At 42.2% G+C, this 17,957-nt stretch overlaps 1 protein-coding gene across 1 annotated transcript; it reads left to right on the top strand.

Moving 5' to 3' along the window:
* Nucleotides 1-4,422: 4,422 nt before the first annotated feature.
* LOC125539519 (protein ECERIFERUM 26-like) lies at nt 4,423-8,200 on the top strand. The gene is made up of 2 exons (XM_048702994.2): nt 4,423-5,250; nt 7,147-8,200. The coding sequence occupies exons 1-2, from the start codon at nt 4,798-4,800 to the stop codon at nt 7,972-7,974; spliced, it is 1,281 nt and encodes a 426-aa protein (XP_048558951.1). The 5' UTR covers nt 4,423-4,797; the 3' UTR covers nt 7,975-8,200.
* Nucleotides 8,201-17,957: the final 9,757 nt, after the last annotated feature.

Below are 17,957 nucleotides of genomic sequence, written 5' to 3'. Positions count from 1 at the left end.
GGCTGAGTCTGATAGTCAGCTGATCTGGCAGTCTGATTTGCCACCTGATGTAACCCATGCCGTGGCCGCCGATCGGGTCAGTCCACCGTAATTTTTTTGGAATGCAAGGTGTTCTAGTTTCAAAAAAATAATGATAATTCTACACCTACGAAACGTTCTATGTAGGGCGTAACCTTCCATAAAATTTCCTTCTCCCCCCTATTTTAACCGGGGTGGGCCCCAGCTGCAAATCCTGGCCCAATTAACAAACCCCACATCAGCTTTTATGTAAAATCTGAACGTAACATTACGTATGTGTAGCATTGCTCTCCTACGAATATGGCTCGTCCCCTCCGCGCCAGGTGGCGTGACCGCGCCGGTACGCAGACCCCAAGCAAAGAAGGCCTCGAATAATAAGAAACAACTATTTTACTAGAAATACCGCTGTGGAATTGCAATAAACTTTAGTGGTTTGATTGTGTGAAACATTCGTAGCAGAATTAATAATACACAAACTAAAATAAAATAAAAATTATATATTATATATTACGAATTTTTTCAATATAGTGGCATCATATAGTGAAAAACTTTTTCCATGCATGTTGAGTTGACCTTTAATGAGACGGTATATGTGCTGAAGTGAGATGTGTGCATGGAATCAACCAAAAATGAAAAACCTTTTCTCGGGCATGTTATGGTGGGCCTTTGATTAGGTGGCATGTGTGTATTTCGAATGAACTATTTAGGTATATCACTATGAGCCTAGCTCCATATGTACATGCCACACATTGTCAGAGCCAGAGAATCGTTGTAACTACAACTAAGAAGTCATGTACGTCATCAACAACAAAAATCGCGAGAATGGACCTTTCGACATAGAAATGAGAGACGAAGGTCGAACGAGGAGACCAAACAACACAATGATAGTGAAAGCGTCGTCGCATGGTCTCAGTGATGCGGTCATGCCAGTAGATGGACCAAGGTGAAAGTTTGACAACTTGATCTTCCACAACCCGACATACCAGACATGAGAAAACCCTAACATGCCACACAACCATGGCAGAACGAGTTCCATGCGACAGGGACATGACCGAGGGTACTTATTCCACTAAGTCATCGTGACGAACGACACAAGGACACCCGAACCTAGAAAAACTAGACCAAGAACCCGTGAGCACAAAGATCCATTGTCTTCCTCATCTTTCGACGCTGAAACCGGCCACCAGAGGCGAAAGAGGTAGATGTAATCGACCACAGAGGATGAGTGTTGTGTGGCAACTTAGCTTTTTCTTGAGGTTATGGTAGTACCGTTGTAATGCGGTAAATATTGTGAATTTTGGTATACAAACATAAACAGCATAGGACAATGGAAAACACAAATGGGTCCCTAGCTCCGCGCTACATTTTTGTAAAACTTTTACGATTTTAGTGAATTATGCTATTATTATTTCGCAAGTACATGAGGAGATATATTTCTTCGTGGTGTACATAAATAAGACAAATATGGGGAACATAGGGTTTCTACATTCGAGCTCAAATGCGTCCTCGTGAAAAAAATTCAAAAAATAGTAAAATGAAATAAAATTTGGTGACAAACATTGTTGAATTTTCTACATTCGTGCAAATTTTCATGAAGAAAAACCATCCCTAATGCTGTGGGTTAATGAAAAAAAATCAATGCTCCAAAAAGACAATTTTTGAAAGCATTTCAGAGTGCTGATTTTATTGTTTTTGCTCAGACCTCCAGGAATGTGATTTCATCACGAAAACTTTGTAAGTGCACAGAAAACCAAGCAATGCTTGTTGCCATAATTTTTAAATTTTCTTTTACTATTCATAGCAAGAGCATTTGACCCGGGCTTACAAAACGCTTTCGAGTTATTGTAATATTTGCCCTTATACATCCACATACTTGGTTCTTAAGCACACAAAATGAACATATAAATCATGTTGTTTTTCGCCGCAAATTTTCTCTTCTTTCCGGAAAATGTCATGCGTTTTTTAAGAAACCATCAACCCCATACAACTAAACTTGCCATCTAATACGTTTACAAATGCTAACCCCTCACAACGAACGCTCGTGAGATATACCACGTGACACGTGTGGTAAGCAATTCAAAATATTCAAAAAAAAAACCATTCCCGAGATATTGCGGTCCATTTATTTATGCATTTTTACAACTAGACGAAAAAACTACTAGACAAAATATATAAATTAAAAAAAAGGTTTCTGGGCACTGCTTCATAGGACTGTCACTTTTGTAGGGCCACGTTGAACTTTACCGCATACCTGTTCCGTGTAGTACTACTACCACGGTACAGATCTCAGCTACACATACTCCCTCCATTCTACAATATAGTGTCTATAGATTTTTGTTAAAGTCAAACTTTGCCCACTTTGATCAAGTGTATAAAAAAAATTGTCTACATCTACAATACCAAACATGTATATTCTAAAAAAAATAACTCTCGATGTATTCAATGCTGTGCATTTGGTATTTTAGATATACCTACTTTTCTTTAGAGGTAAATACACCAGAGGTCTTAGAACTTGCGTGCGGCGGTTACTTTGGTACACAAAGTTGTAAAATACATGTTTGTGGTCACTAAACTTGCGAGGCCGTTCAAATACAGTCACTCTCACCGTACGCATGCGTATCCGTAGACGCCAGTATGGCACAGGCCCCCTGTCAGCCACCGTAATTGCTCTTGTATGATAGATTTGTAGAAAAGCCCGCAGTTGTTTTTTATTTACATAGGAACCCCTAGAATAAGAAAAATAGTGGGGCGGCGGGGTTCCATGCTTGGACGTACTGCTAAGTGGCACGATTGAACAACCACCACGCCAACAGTATCATGTGTTTACTTTGCACTACTATATTATACTGTATATCCTATCCGGGTGGACCCAAAAAGTGATAATGAAGAAATTTATGTCTTCTAATAATAAGAATGCAAAGTGCAACCGGTGGGTTCGAACCTGTGACATGGAGATTCACTCGCGCATAAGCCAACCACCAAGCAACTGCGACATGTGATGTAATTTAGAGATAGACAATGTATATGTTTTTATCACTCTTGTTCTCTATAAGTATGTGCCATTTTAAAAAATGTTTAAACATTGTAAAAAATGTTCGTGTAATTCAAAATATGTTCATGCAATAGAAAAACTACACGAACAGTTTTTTGAACCATGCGAGCATAATTGTACATTGTGTAAAACTCACAATTTTTTTTGAAATGTGTCAACATTTTTTAAATGCAATGTACATTTCTTAATTTACATGAATATTTTTCAGTGTTTAAACATTTTTATAAATGCCATGTAGTTTTTTGAACGCATGTACATATTTTGAATTGCACAAACAATATTATTTGAAAATAATACATGAACAATTTTTTCTGATCCACGAATTTCTCAAATAAAACGAATAGGTGTTATTATGAATATTTAAAAACTATTTGTGTTATTATTATGCAAACATTTTTATAATTCATAAGTATTATTTTAGAATAATACATGAAAATTATTTGAAATTATCTTATTAATGGCATTATAATTTGCATACTATCTACAAATTTCTGAAAAATAAACAAGTGCAAAATGGGTCACCGGACCACAGCCCATTTTTGTTCCATGAGCGCTTCCGTTTTTGTACATTAATCTTAGTTACTCTTAATAGCTGTCTACAGATGTGTGGCGCAGTTTGTGTGACCTGTATTGTATTAGCATTAGGTCGGGGTTCGAGATCTGGCAGTTAAACTTTTCGTCCCATCGATTGTTGATTTTTTATTTTGCATAGAAGAAGAAGAAGAAGGGGTTTTGTGCAAAAATGCGTTCATGTGTCATTGACAGCGGGCCCATGCCATGCTGGCATCGACGAATACGCTCGCGTACAGAGAGAGTGACTGTATTTGAACAGTCTCGCAAGTTTAGTGACTCCAAACACGTATTTTGCAACTTTGTGCACCAAAATGACCGCCGTGTGCAAGTTCTAAGACTTTTGGTGTATTTACCTCTTTTCTTTATAAACATGGTCAAAATTTATAATGTTTGACTTTTGTAAAAATCTATGAACACCACATTATGGAACGGAGGGAGTACCATACGGGGCCATGGCCATGCCTCCACGTGACCATCAACAGTGTCGACGGCTCGTGCTACCACCACGTCCACCGTCATCGCGCACCTGTCGCGTAGGTGAAGTCCAGTCCCGCCACCTACATACGGAGTCCACCGAAGAGGAGACGCCGACGCCGACGCCTCGCCGGCACCGCCACTATTGCAGCGGCCACGCACTGTTCCGTGCGCCACCGATGACGCGCGCGTGGATCCGAATCCGTTGTCCTCAGATCCAATCCCACTGGCGTACTACATTCCTCCGCCATCCTTGTACAGATCACACGACATCCAGAGAACACAGCCAAGCAAAACAGTGCGCGACATCCTGTCCGGCGAGCCAGCCATCAATTCACCGCCGCCGCCCGGCAACCGTGCACCGCTGCACGGCGGCTCGCGCCTCGTCACCCCGTCGTCAGGTCGGAGCCGTCGAGTCGAACCCATCCGTCCGTCCGTCCGTCCGTTGCTCACCTCCCCAACCAACCCCGCCCGCGCCCGTATTTAAGCCCCAACCGGTTACCGGCGAACTGCCGTGTGCCGGCTTCCGTCCATCCACCCATCCCGGGCCGGATATATACGCCACCCCCACACGCGTCCCACCAACAAACCGAGGCCTTGCACCCACACAGCGAGCTTCAGCTTAGCCCAAGAAGTCGCGAGCTTGTACGTGCACGCAGTTGTTGCGCGGCGCGATCGGCATGGGGCTCGAGGGGCAAACGGCGGCGGCGGCGGTGCACGGGCACCGGCTGTCGACGGTGGTGCCGAGCTCGGTGACGGAGGTGGAGGGGTACGGGCTGGGGGACGCGGACCTGGCGTTCCGGCTGCACTACCTGCGCGGGGTGTACTACTACGCGGCGGGGGAGGTGGTGCGCGGGGTGACCACCAAGGTGCTCAAGGACCCCATGTTCCCCTGGCTGGACGCCTACTACCCCGTGGCCGGCCGCGTCCGCCGCCCCGCCGACGACGAGCAGGAGGCCTCGCGCCGGCCCTACGTCAAGTGCAACGACTGCGGCGTCCGCATCGTGGAGGCCCGGTGCGAGCGCGCGCTGGACGAGTGGCTCCGCGACGGCGCCGTCGACCGCGTCCGCCAGCTCTGCTACGACAAGGTGCTCGGCCCCGAGCTCTTCTTCTCCCCGCTGCTCTACGTCCAGGTAAACCAACCCAACCGTCGACCATTCTCATTCCCGCCTCCAGTCCAATCATACCCCGACGATAATGAAATGAAATAGTACCACTTATATTCGATTGAACAATTGCTCGGCCCGTTGAATCTTCAATCGGGAGTTGCTTGCTTGGATTGTTGACATTGTAGGTAGATAAAGATTTTAGTACTTTTACCAGAGATCGATCTGGCTGGCTTCTTTTTGACGCGGGATAAGATTAGATGATCATCAAGATGTAGCTTTCGGTGTGGTTCGCAGCTGTAGGTGTGACCATCAGAAATTTATGCTAGAACTGGGTATGGGCCTCAAAATCGGAAGCCATCAGTGCGCCCGGTTTCGTCCTCGCTCTTCTTAAATCGTTAGTAGAGTGTGGTAGTACGATGCACAGGGATCATGCGAAGCAAGTGAGGCGGTTTTAGCGGTAGGATAGGGCATCCCACTCCCACCGATGTGCATGATCAGAATTTCATCCAGCAAAATGACGAACTGAATCAACTGATGATGATACACTAGACGAGAAAATTTTGGCATGTGAAAGGTGAAAAGGTAAGGGTCTCTTTGATGAATCATGTAGGATTTTTTTCCTAAGGATTCATTTGTACTGCATTTCATAGGAATTCTAACATCCACTTCAACCTCTTGAAAGAAATCGTTTGTGTTTCCCGTGACACAATCAAACAAACTCAAAATCTTGTAGGGATCCAGTGAACATGCCATCCCAATCCTACGTTTTTCTTGCTCCTGTGTTTTTGCAATCCTATAAATCAATGAGGCCCTTAGTAGTGTTCCACTGTACAGATCATGTGCGGTTTAGTTCAATACATCATTCATTGCACCCGTACCGGGGCCTGCCAGTAGGCGTCGGCAGCGCTGGTATTAACTGCACCACGTCTGCCTCTGCCGAGACAAGAACCGGTGTCAGTGCAACTTGTGTACGTACTGTAATTCAGTTTTCCTTTCCATCCGAGATTACTGCTCGTACCACATCTCAGATGCCAACATCTCTTGAATTGAATTCCAGCCCAACCATCAATCTTACTATCATACATCGAACTCGACAAAAGGAAGATCCAGCTGAATTTGATCCTGCTACCAGTATTGGTGCTAGAGAATATCCGGTGAAAACTATGTTTTGAAGTTTCAGAAATTTCCCAAAAGAATACTAGAGTATGTCGAAGAGATAGCTCTCTGTTGACATATAAAATTCCAAGTTCAAACATAAATTAATTTCTGGCGTTGGAAAAATTACAAAATCAGCAATGAGTAGTAGTGTCAAACGGTGAAAGTCGCTATTCGCTATCTATTGCCGAATTGGTTTTCCTTTTTAATACCTCGCAAATGATTTTGTGTCTAAACTTGAATTTCACATGCTAATAATAGAACATCGCCCTCTTAATATACTGTATTGTTTGACAACTTGTGAAAAATTTCAAACGCAGTTCCCACTTCCCACCTACCGGATATTCTCTCGGTCCTTGAAATGCTTGGTCCATCAGGGTCCAGTAACACGCTGTATCCCTGTGCTTCACCAGTGAATCGCCTAAGCTAGCATGCCAAGCTAGCCATGCGTGCGTTCATTTGACAACAGTGAACCCAAGTAGGAGTAGAAGAGTGAACATTGACGCTGAAGACGACTCAACACTCACACTGAAGACGACCATTTAAGGATGCGTGTGCGCTTGCAGTCAGCATAATGTTTTACGGATCGCCGTGCCGTCGTTGCCGGTGGTGCATTTATGAATCTATGATCGGCCTTGCCATGTGGACGTCCCAAGCCTTGCTTGCTTGGCCCGTATTAAACTTGAATCTTGTTCTGTAGCACAGTAATTTCAGCTCCAAGTTGTAAAAATGACAGCGCTTCCTCTGGCTGAATGAGCTTCGCAGGTCACAAACTTCAAGTGTGGAGCGATGGCGCTGGGGTTCAGCTGGGCGCACCTCATCGGCGACGTGGCCACGGCGACCACCTGCTTCAACCACTGGGCAAAGATACTGGGCGGCAAGACGCCAGGCGCCGTCACCGTCAACCCCAAGAACGAGCCGCAGGACCGCGCGCCCGCCGACGCCGCCGTGCCGCGCTCCGTGAAGCCGGTCGGGCCCATCGAGGACTACTGGTTTGTCCCCGCCGGCGTCGACATGGCGGGCTACTCCTTCCACGTCACCGAGCCGATGCTCACGAGGCTGCAGCAGCAGGAGCCAGCGGCTGCCGGCGGCGCCTTCGAGCTCATCTCGGCGCTCCTGTGGCAGACGGTGGCGAAGATCAGGGCCGGCAAGGAGGTGAAGACGGTGACGGTGGTGAGGAACGACATGTCGGCCAGGAGCGGCAACTCCCTGGCCAACGAGCAGAGGGTCGGGTACGTGGAGGCGGGCTCGCCGCCGGCCAAGTCCGACGTGTCCGAGCTGGCGGCGCTGCTGGCCAAGAACGTCGTCGACGAGACCGCGGCGGTGGTGGCGTTCCCGGGGGACGTGGTCATCTACGGCGCGAACCTGACCTTCGTGGACATGGAGCAGGTGGACCTGTACGGGCTGGAGATCAAGGGGCAGCGGCCCGCGCACGTGGAGTACGGCTTGGACGGCGTCGGCGAGGAGGGCGCCGTGCTGGTGCAGCCGGACGCCGACGGGCGCGGCCGCGTCGTCACGGCGGTGCTGCCCAAGGACGAGGTGGAGGCCCTCCGCGCCGCGCTCGGGAGCACGCTCCTGCAGCCGGCTCCCTGAAACTTCAGCTGGGTGGCTTTCAGTTGGCACGACCTTACGTTTGGTAGTTTTCGAGAGTGATTTGCTGGGGTTGTTTCAGTGATCCATGCGGGTGTGGTGTCATCGGCTGTGTGTGCGGTACGAATGTACGATGTTACGAAATAAGTTGCTCCAATAACTTATGCAAAATGTACCCATGATTGCAATGATTTGTCAAACTAGTTTAGAGGACTGGCTTGGTGGTAAACCTCGAATTGCTTGGTCTATGGGTGTTTGATTTGATACGCATACGCACAATTATGTTACCATTATTCGGTTTTTAAGGAGTAAACCAGACATAGTCGATCCATTTGTATAGATTACTACGCTAAATACATCGGCCGAATGCAGGATATTGTTTTGATACATGGCGTATTGGCTTTTTGGTTTTTCTAGCTAAAAATCTATCTTTCCTGGATTAGCGATTCGAAATTGCTCTGCGTACGATGTTTTCTCATCCGACCAGTACGACCAGAGAGCAAATCATCTCTAAATCCTATGGCCCACAAACTGATTTATCTATGATTGTCTCTAATCATACGAGTGCTAGAAAAAAAAATCCATCATACGCATAGCAAGGTTCTTAGTGATTACTTCAGTCCATACCCCTATGCAATAACAAAAAGCGAGGGTGTTTTTAGTGATTACTTCAGTCCATACCCCTATGCAATAACAAAAAGCGAGGGCAAAGGGACCTGTATCTGGAACCATACGATAATTCGTAGGAATCCACATCGGATAGAGAGCTGTCCCTTCCTTTAAGAGTTAGTATAATTCTTATTTTTCACCCGTCAAAATAAGGTATAATTCTTATTTGAGGATGATATTAGATAATCCGAATCGTAGTCCTTGCCGGTTCACCTGTGATGTTTTCCAAATAGTTTTTTTATTTAGGTCAGTTTCTATTGAAATATGTTCTTAATTTTACAAATAACAATGTGAAATAAAAAAAACTACATGAATTTTGCAAAACGCTGCGAATTTTAACAGTGTGATCAATTTACAAAAATATTGGGTACCTTGAAAAATAATATAATCTGTTTTGTTAATTTGAAAAACATTTGGCAATTAAAAATTCAAAAATTCATGTCAAACATTTGTTCATTTTTGGTTATTTTTATAATTTCATTATTTTTTAAATACATCTTGATTTATTTAATAAATGTTGTACATATTTGTATACACTCTGCACTTTTTTATACTCACTGAACATTTTTCAAATATGTGATGAACATGTTTTTATATACATGTCCCAACATTTTTTCGACTACAGAAATACACATTGAATTTATTTTTTGGACAGGGATAACTGGCACATGTGTGCCTGTTAGGAAAATTACCACACGACAATTAGAAGGCAACCCGCCTGCTCGATCGCTCTCCTTCGATCGTGGCCTGCTCGCTCGATCGAGCGTTGAGGTCAGTTGGCTCGATCTCTCCGCTTTGATCGAGTTGTGAATGCTTTCACCGATTTTTTTCTTCTGTTTTTTATTTTCAGATCGGTTTTCTTATTTTTCCGGTTTTATGCTGGTTAGTGTAGGTGGAAAAGAAAAAGAAATAAAGCGTTGACAAGAAGCCTTGAACTTAGGTCTACTAAATAGTCACTACACCCAAGAACCAACTCAACCATCATAACTTGTTATTCACAATACGTAAACAACGGAACTTGAATTCTTCTTCTTTCTACCATGTACACAAAAAGGTTAATTTTAGCCTTGATAACATTTAGCATGAGCAGCAAGATAACTATGACGTGTGCATCATGATTACTTTAATATTAATACCCTAGTAACCAAAAAATTGACATGATAAAGCTGGTAAATATATCATGAGAAGGTCGGTAACTATAGTGTTAGAAGCACGATAAGTATAACATATGTAGCATGGTAAGTTGCACAAAGTTTAACCCGGGCAGGGGGGAGGGGAGGGGGGTATGTTTGAACAACTCCCCTTCCCGGGTGAAAGTTATCATGATGGTTTGACCGTAGGTTATTAGGAGTATGATTTTGAGAGGAAGCATGGTGGCACACAAAAAGCGGGTGACAAAAACATGAAGTTTCGACATACTAGGTCCTATATTTCAAAAATTACCGTGGTGTTTACATATACTTATCAAGTTTTCGGGTCGTATATTACCATGCTTTTTACACATAAGTGGCCTTTGGGTAATTGTTTTCAACAACTTTTTTCCTCCCTAGATCAAAACTTACCGCGGTGTTTGTGCAAAATATCAAGTCTTCTGTTTGTGTATTACCATTCCATTTACACATAATTTACCGGCATTATTTTTTCCTTCAACTTTTTCTCCTAAGGTCAGAAGTTACCGCAGTGTTTTTACATAAGTTATCAGGTCTTCGGTTCATATATTACCATGCTATTTGCACACAAGTTACCGAGGGTATGTTTTTCAACCACTTTTTCTTTTTTGGTCAATGTTACCGAGGTGTTTATACACATGTTATCAGATCTGCACTTTGTATATTATCATGATATTCACACACACGTTACTGTGTGTATGTTATTCAACAATTTTTCCCCTTCATAAAAAATGTTACCGCGGTGTTTATATGTAAGTTATTATGTATGCGGATTGTATATTACACATGAATTACCTAGGTATGTTTTTGAACAAATTCCCTCCTTGATCAATGTTACCGCAATGTTTTGTACGTCAATTATCGGGTATGCGGGACGTATATTACCATACCATTTACACATAAATTAGTGAGAGTATGTTTTTCAACAACTCTTTTTTTGTGTTAAAAAGTTACCATGATGTTTTGCATGTAAATTGTCGGTTATTCGGTGCTTATATTACGACGTTATTTACACAAAAATTACTAGGGGCACGTTCTTTATAACCATCCCCTCGGGATCAAAGTTATCATGATGTTTGTACATACGTATCAAGCCCGTGAAATGTAAATTATTATCCTATTTACACATAAGTTTACGGGGTTATGTGTCTTAACAAAAAAATCCCCGGTCAAAATTGCCATGGTGTTTGCGCATAATTTATCAGGTCTGCGGTTCGTATATGACCATGATATTTACACAGAATTTACGAGTGTATGTTTTCTCTGGGTCAAAGTTCCTGCGGCGTTTTGCATAAGTTATCATATCTATAGTGCATATATTACTATGTTATTTACATAGAAATTAACGGGATTATTTTTCAGCAATAGTATCATTGGTCCAATTTGCATGGTGTTTGAATGAAAGTTATCAGATCTGTGGTGTATAAATTATATTTCTATTTACATAGAAACTACCGAGGATATATTTCTACATCAATTTTGTTACGTCAAAGTTAGAAAGATGTTTTATGCGCAACTCGTTAGATATTAAAAAGTAACTCCCCCCCCCCCCTCCCAAAATAGCTGTCTCAAGCTCAGCATAACTTTGACGCTTATTTTGGGACGGCGGAGTAGTACAAATGGTGCACCAGAGAAGCGAAAAACAAAAAAACACTGACTTTTCCTTTATTTTTGAGTCAAATATTAACTCTTCCTAACTAGGCCTCTACCCACCAATGGGCCCAGCCCAGCTCCTTTCTCACTCTGAAGCCCACCGAAGATGTTGTCTTCAATCTCCAACCAACTAACAATCTGAAAACTGAAAACACAAAAGAACTCCCAATTACCCATTATATTTGGTGATTTAGGCTACGAATCACATTGACTTCAACATGAATTTTATAGATCTCTTCATTACGAATCCTTTTCAGTTGAGCACACAACTTATTGTTCAAAGATGAAGGAGATCGATGCAAGTGTCCTATCTTGACGTATCGGCGCCAGCCGGAGCCTATGGCTGTGGGGACGAAGCTCGGGAAGCGGCAACAGCGGCTGCTATGGCCAAGACGTGTGGAGGACGTGGCCTTGGATGCGCTGCAGGGGAGATAGGAATCACATGGAGATGGTGATGGAGCTTCTGCTCCGGCGGGTTTTGGCCGTGGAGGAGCTGCTCGTCGGAGCAGCGGGCAATGGTGGCGACTTGAGGAGGCGCTGGTGCTCGAGGGGGTGAAAGGGAACGACCGGGCCGATCGAAACTGGTGACGGCGTGCTCGCGGAGCCGTGGCTCGGCCCTCTGGCGTAGGAGTTTGAACGCTCATGGACGGACGAGACGTAGATCGATGGGTTGCCAACTTTTGCAATCTGACACACGGTTGCCACATACATATTTTCTTATTTTTTTGAACACATGATGATATTTTAAAAAAAACATGTTCACCATTTTACGAATACACATTGTATATAGTTCCTATACATGTTGTACATTGTCCACATACACATTGAACCTTTTTGATACACGTTGAACATTATTCATATACATGATGTTTTTTTCAAATACATGTTTGAGCATTTTTTCCAAATAAATGTTAAACATTTTTTGAATACACATTGAGAATTTTCCGTTGGATGTGAAACAATTTTCAGATACACCTTGAAAATTTTGTTAAATACAAGGTGAAATTTTTTTAATATATTGTGATCGTTTTTTTTCATATATTCATTGTATATTCTTGTATACACACTAATTTTTTGATACATTTTGAACATTTTCAAATACATAATGAAGATGTCTTCAAAATACATATTTGAATTTTTAAATACATGTTAAACACTTATAAAATCCGTGATGAACATCTCTTGAATAGACGTTGCTGTTTTCTTAGTACAAGCGAAACTTTATTTTGAATTGTACATACATTTTTTAAATCTTGTGTGTCCAATAGTTTTTAATGCGTAATGGAAGATTTTAAAAATTGAAGTGAATTAATTAATTTAACGAATATCTATATTTAGAATATTTAAAATGTATACAAGCCAAAAACAAGAACGAACAATGTAAAAAAACCAAACAAAATGGATGAACCAAGAAAAAAAAACGGAACGCTAGTCGGCCTGCCACTAGCTCGTGCCATAAACACAAGGCTAGGTCGGTGAAGCTTTTTTTGTTTTTTTAGCACTGCAAACACTCTTTGTATTAACTTAAAATGTTTACAACCCTAAAAAAAAAACTTAAAATGTTTACAGGGATACAGGAAATCTCTGGGCTAGAGTTAAGCTAGAGATGACGGCCAAAAGTAATGGTCATGGCAGCTCTTTCCAAGTTATGTGCCTCTACATTAGTCCTCTTCTCGTGGACAACCTGTACTGAATTGAAGTTTTGAAACCTCCTTTTAGCCTCATCGATGATCACTGCAGAATTACCCTTATACTCCTCTAAAGAAAAACTACCCTTATACTCTTTCAGGTGATTTACCATGGCTAAACAATCAGTCGCTATCATTTTATTGCATGCTACTCCCTTCATTTCAAATTAGATGACTCAACTTTATACTAACTTTAGTACAAAGTTAGTATAAAGTTGGGTCATCTATTTTAGAATGAAGGGAGTAGGTCCATAGCTAGTGACAAAGCTTCAAGAATTTCTGGCACCACCATGTATGATATTGTCACCACTGAAGCTCCTAGGTAGTGTCCCGAGCTATCACGGCAGACCGCAGCCACAACCGTGTTGTCTCCATGTCGTCCCACTGCAGCATCTACATGAATTTTGACTATACCTGACGGTGGAGACTTCCACTTCTCTTCTGATTGCGGCACTTGCACCTTCACTTGTGCCTTTTTTTAGAGAAATTGGATCTTTTATCATACTTTACTTCTCCATTTGATCATTTGCGCCCCTCCCCCCACCACACACACACACCCTGAGAGGCTGCCGGGTGGGGTCTGGGCCCACTGTCATTGAGACAAGCATGGGGCTTCTCTGATAGCTCAGATAGTTCAACTAGATAGCTCGTAATAACGGGCCGGCCCATTAGCTGCATCTCTTGAAAAAACTTTGCTCACGCGGCGTTCAGTCCCAGCCCTCGACAATTCAGTCTGGTTTTCTTCTCTTTTGTTTTCGTGTAATTATTTTATTTTTTTCCTTCGGTTTTATTTATTTTCTTTATTGGTTCTCTTGAATTTCTTTTTTTCTTCCTTATGTTTTCAGGTTTGTTTATTTTTGCAATGGTTTTATTCGGTTTTCCATTTTTGTTCTTCATAATTTCTTTTATTAGTTTTTTTCTTCCTCATTTATCTTTTGATTTCATTGTCGTTTTTTTATTCTGCCAGCGCATTTCTACTTTTTCATACATGTTGTACATTTTTTGAATAGATGTAAAATATTTTTATACTCATTTAAAAAATTTCAAATACATGTTTAACATTTTTAACAAAACTTGTTTTCATTTTTTAACAAATAAGTGTTTGTTTTTTTTTCAGTTCAAGTTAAACATTTTTTGAATGACATAAAACTTTTTTTGAGAATGTCATGAATACATTTTTGAAACTTTGTGAATATTTTTGAAAATGTGACATACATTTTTAAATTAAAAAGCATATTTTGTGAAGTACACAAATATTTATTTACATTGTATACACATTTTCTAAATGTTACATACATTTTTTTCAAATGTTTGACATTTTTGAATTCTCACAAACATTTTTAATACACATTATTAACGTTTTTGGTACAGGTGATTTTTTTAAAAGGAGGCAAAAGCTTTGCCTCATTTCATTAAAAACGAAGAAAAGAATTGCTTGGTTAATTGCGGAAAACCGGGCGAAAACTGCTGCATCCCATGAAGGGGCAACATTGGCCAACCTGGCTATCCACACAAGACTCGCACACGCCGCCAAGAGAGGAGCACCAACGAGGCGGACTATAGGTGTCAGCGTCTTACTCCTTCATGATCCAGCAACTCTTCACCCAAAAATCCTCATCGGCAAGTCACATACCGCAACAACCTACACTAAGACAACATCGACCTATGCCAACCAGTTGGTCACCAGGGGCATCGCCGAGACAACTTCGACTTTAAGGACGACCAAATGCAGAAGAAATATGCAGGGCTTGCACCGACGAAGACCACCGAACATCTATCATCGTTGCCGCCTAGGCTCTTCCAAGCCAGCTCCGACTTCGCGACGCCATAGCAAGACCAAGAGGAAACCAGTCGGACACGCCGGAAAGAGCCGACTATCGAAGCCCTGCCGCGACTCTGCACTGCACACCATCAACATCGTTGTCAAACAGGTCATCACCCCCGAACCTCCATATCGTCAACTGATTGTTGCCAATCACGATATCATGTATGTCCAGACCTAGGAAAGCACGCATGGAATCACCATCTTCAAGACGACGCCCTCTGGAGGGGAAGCGACGTGAATCGATGTCGTCATCCGACCCTGCACCGCAGGGCCAAGGTCTTCACCTGAAGATGACATCCGAGGCCAGGGAGAGAGGAGAGCTCCAAGGCGACCCCCAAGGGGGTAAGCGATGTCCACAGACACCGCATCATTAGGCTTTCACTCGGAGCAACCCAGACTCCACACCCACGCAATCCGACAACAGCGCTATCGACCCGCAAACCCGTTGGCCCAAACACCTGCAATGTGACCGGCGGCGCTGAAAGTGTGTTGTGTCGACTAGAGGGGGGTGAACAGGCGATTTTTACAAATTTGTCACAGAGGAAATTCAACTTGAGGAATTTCCTAAGCAACGAACTACAAGCAACGGAATAAGTACTTAGGTGCATGCATAACAAAGCTGTAGCATAGTCATCATGATGAAATGAAATATACACAGAGCACAGGTAGCGTGTAAACAGGATAAGCAAGCTAAAGAAAAAGTGACTGAAGAAATAGGATTGAGAAAATTGAGAAAGTCTTTAGTCAAAGTCTTCAAACAGTAATGATCAATTTCATCAACACATGAATGAGAAAATGAAAGGGTTGAGGAAATAGAACCAGTAGCTTGGTGAAGACGATGATTTGGTAGACCAGTTTCAACTGCTGTGACAGTTGTACGTCTGGTTGGAGTGGCTAGGTATTTAAACCTGAGGACACACAGTCTCGAACACACAGTCCTCACGGCATTCTCCTTGAGCTAACGTCACACAGACCTTGCCCAATCACTCATGGTAAGTCTTCAGGTGACTTCCAAACCTTCACAGACTCGGTCACTCAGTGATCCACAATTCCTCTTGGATGCTCTAGACCATGACGCCTAACCATCTGGAGGATGCACAGTCCTCAAAGGTAACAAGCGTCGGTTCCACACAGGAACAATCTCTTCAGTGATGCTCAATCACTTTGGGTTGTAGGTGTTTGGGTTTGGGTTTTTCCTCACTTGAAGATTTTCGCTCAAAGTCCTCGGAGGATGGGATGCTCTCAATGACAAGTGTCAGTTTCTCTTGGAGCAGCCATCCAACTAGTGGTTGTAGGGGACGGCTATTTATAGCCTAGGGAGCAGCCCGACATGATAAGACATAAATGCCCTTCAATGATATGACCGCTAGGTGGAAAGGATATTTTGGACAGCTGGCACGTAGCACAGCAACGGTCGGAAATTTGAGCTCTCAAACTCCTCAGGGCTATCATGTTCCTCACTTGTCGGCAATCCGCACTGGCGAATTCCTAACTCCTCAGTCAGAACAAATTCCTCAGAGAACAAAAGATCTTCGTCTCTATCACTAAAGAAATTGACTGAATTGTATGAGATTTCCAATGGCTTCACTCGAAAGGATTGGGTAGGTGCAGGATTTTGAGATGAGCATCACTTGGAAAGTGTTTCCTTAGTTTTACTCAAGCTTGGGCCTTTTCATATCATAAGCATAATCACTCTCATCATTAATAGTATAGGTAGCACCAGTAGTATAGCAATTATCATATTCTTCCAAGCAAGTGCCAAAAAGATTTTCAAGATCATAAGAAGTATCATTATCTTCCACAATTATATTTTCATGAGGCACAATAGTAATAGGAGCAGCATTATTTGGGAGAGATATCTTTTTACCTCTCTTCCTTTTTCTTTTCTTCTTCTTCACCACATCATGTGTGGGTCCAATCCTCTTTTTGGAGCTCCTTATTAATGAGATTGGTTGAATAGGAGGCTCCTCCTCGTTACCTGATTCATCATAAGAAATAATAGGAGGATATTGGGAAGTCTCTTCCCTTTCATTAGTATTCTCTTCATCTTCTATTTGTTTTCTTTTCTTTATGTAATTGGCAATATAAGGATTTTCAATGCAATTCACCGCACAATACATATAAATTTCCTTTAGGTCAAAATCAAGAACTCTATCAAGGGTAAATTTTGGAATATCCTTAGTTATACGTTTCATTTCTTCGTAGCCCATAAGCAAACTAAGTTCATTATAATGTGCAAGGGAAATCAAGTCATCACAATTTTTGGACATGATTAGATCATGAAACAATTTGCATCGGATAATTAAATGACCATGTTCATTACAAAGCTCACAAGTATGGCCAAGAAAATTGAAATTTTCAGCACAGTCATCTAGCTCTTCTTGCAACAATTTAGTTTCTAAGTACTTATGCTTCTTGCAATATCTATCTTCTCTATTTGGTGTGTACTTACAAACCCAATGCACTCCACACAAATTGACATGTTTATAGGAGACATTTTCATCATAATTAGTGCAATCATCATTAGTGTCATGTATATTCAAAGAATTCATACTAACAACATTGTAATCATGCTCATCATTCAAATATTTAGTTCCAAACATTCTAATGCATTCTTCTTCTAGCACTCAAGCACAATTTTCCTTTCCATCATACTCACGAAAGATATTAAAAAGATGAAGCGTATGAGACAAACTCAATTCCATTTTTTTGTAATTTTCTTTTATAAACTAAACTAGTGATAAAACAAGAAACTAAAAGACTCGATTGCAAGATCTAAAGATATACCTTCAAGCACTCACCTCCCCGGCAACGGCGCCAGAAAAGAGCTTGATGTCTACTACACAACCTTCTTCTTGTAGACGTTGTCGGGCCTCCAAGTGCAGAGGTTTGTAGGACAGTAGCAAATTTCCCTCAAGTGGATGACCTAAGCTTTATCAATCCGTAGGAGGCGTAGGATGAAGATGGTCTCTCTCAAGCAAC

This window comes from Triticum urartu, chromosome 2A (assembly GCF_056163025.1).
Source record: "Triticum urartu cultivar PI428250 chromosome 2A, HENAU_Tu73, whole genome shotgun sequence".
Taxonomy (NCBI): domain Eukaryota; kingdom Viridiplantae; phylum Streptophyta; class Magnoliopsida; order Poales; family Poaceae; genus Triticum; species Triticum urartu.
Note: the sequence above shows the minus strand (reverse complement) of the source record. Positions and strands in the feature narration are given on the sequence as shown.

Coding starts and splice junctions, on each gene's coding strand:
- LOC125539519 (XM_048702994.2), top strand. CDS start 4,798: ATGGGGCTCGAGGGGCAAACGGCGGCGGCGGCGGTGCACGGGCACCGG. Junction 5,251..7,146: donor CCCCGCTGCTCTACGTCCAG/GTAAACCAACCC, acceptor TGAGCTTCGCAG/GTCACAAACTTCAAGTGTGG.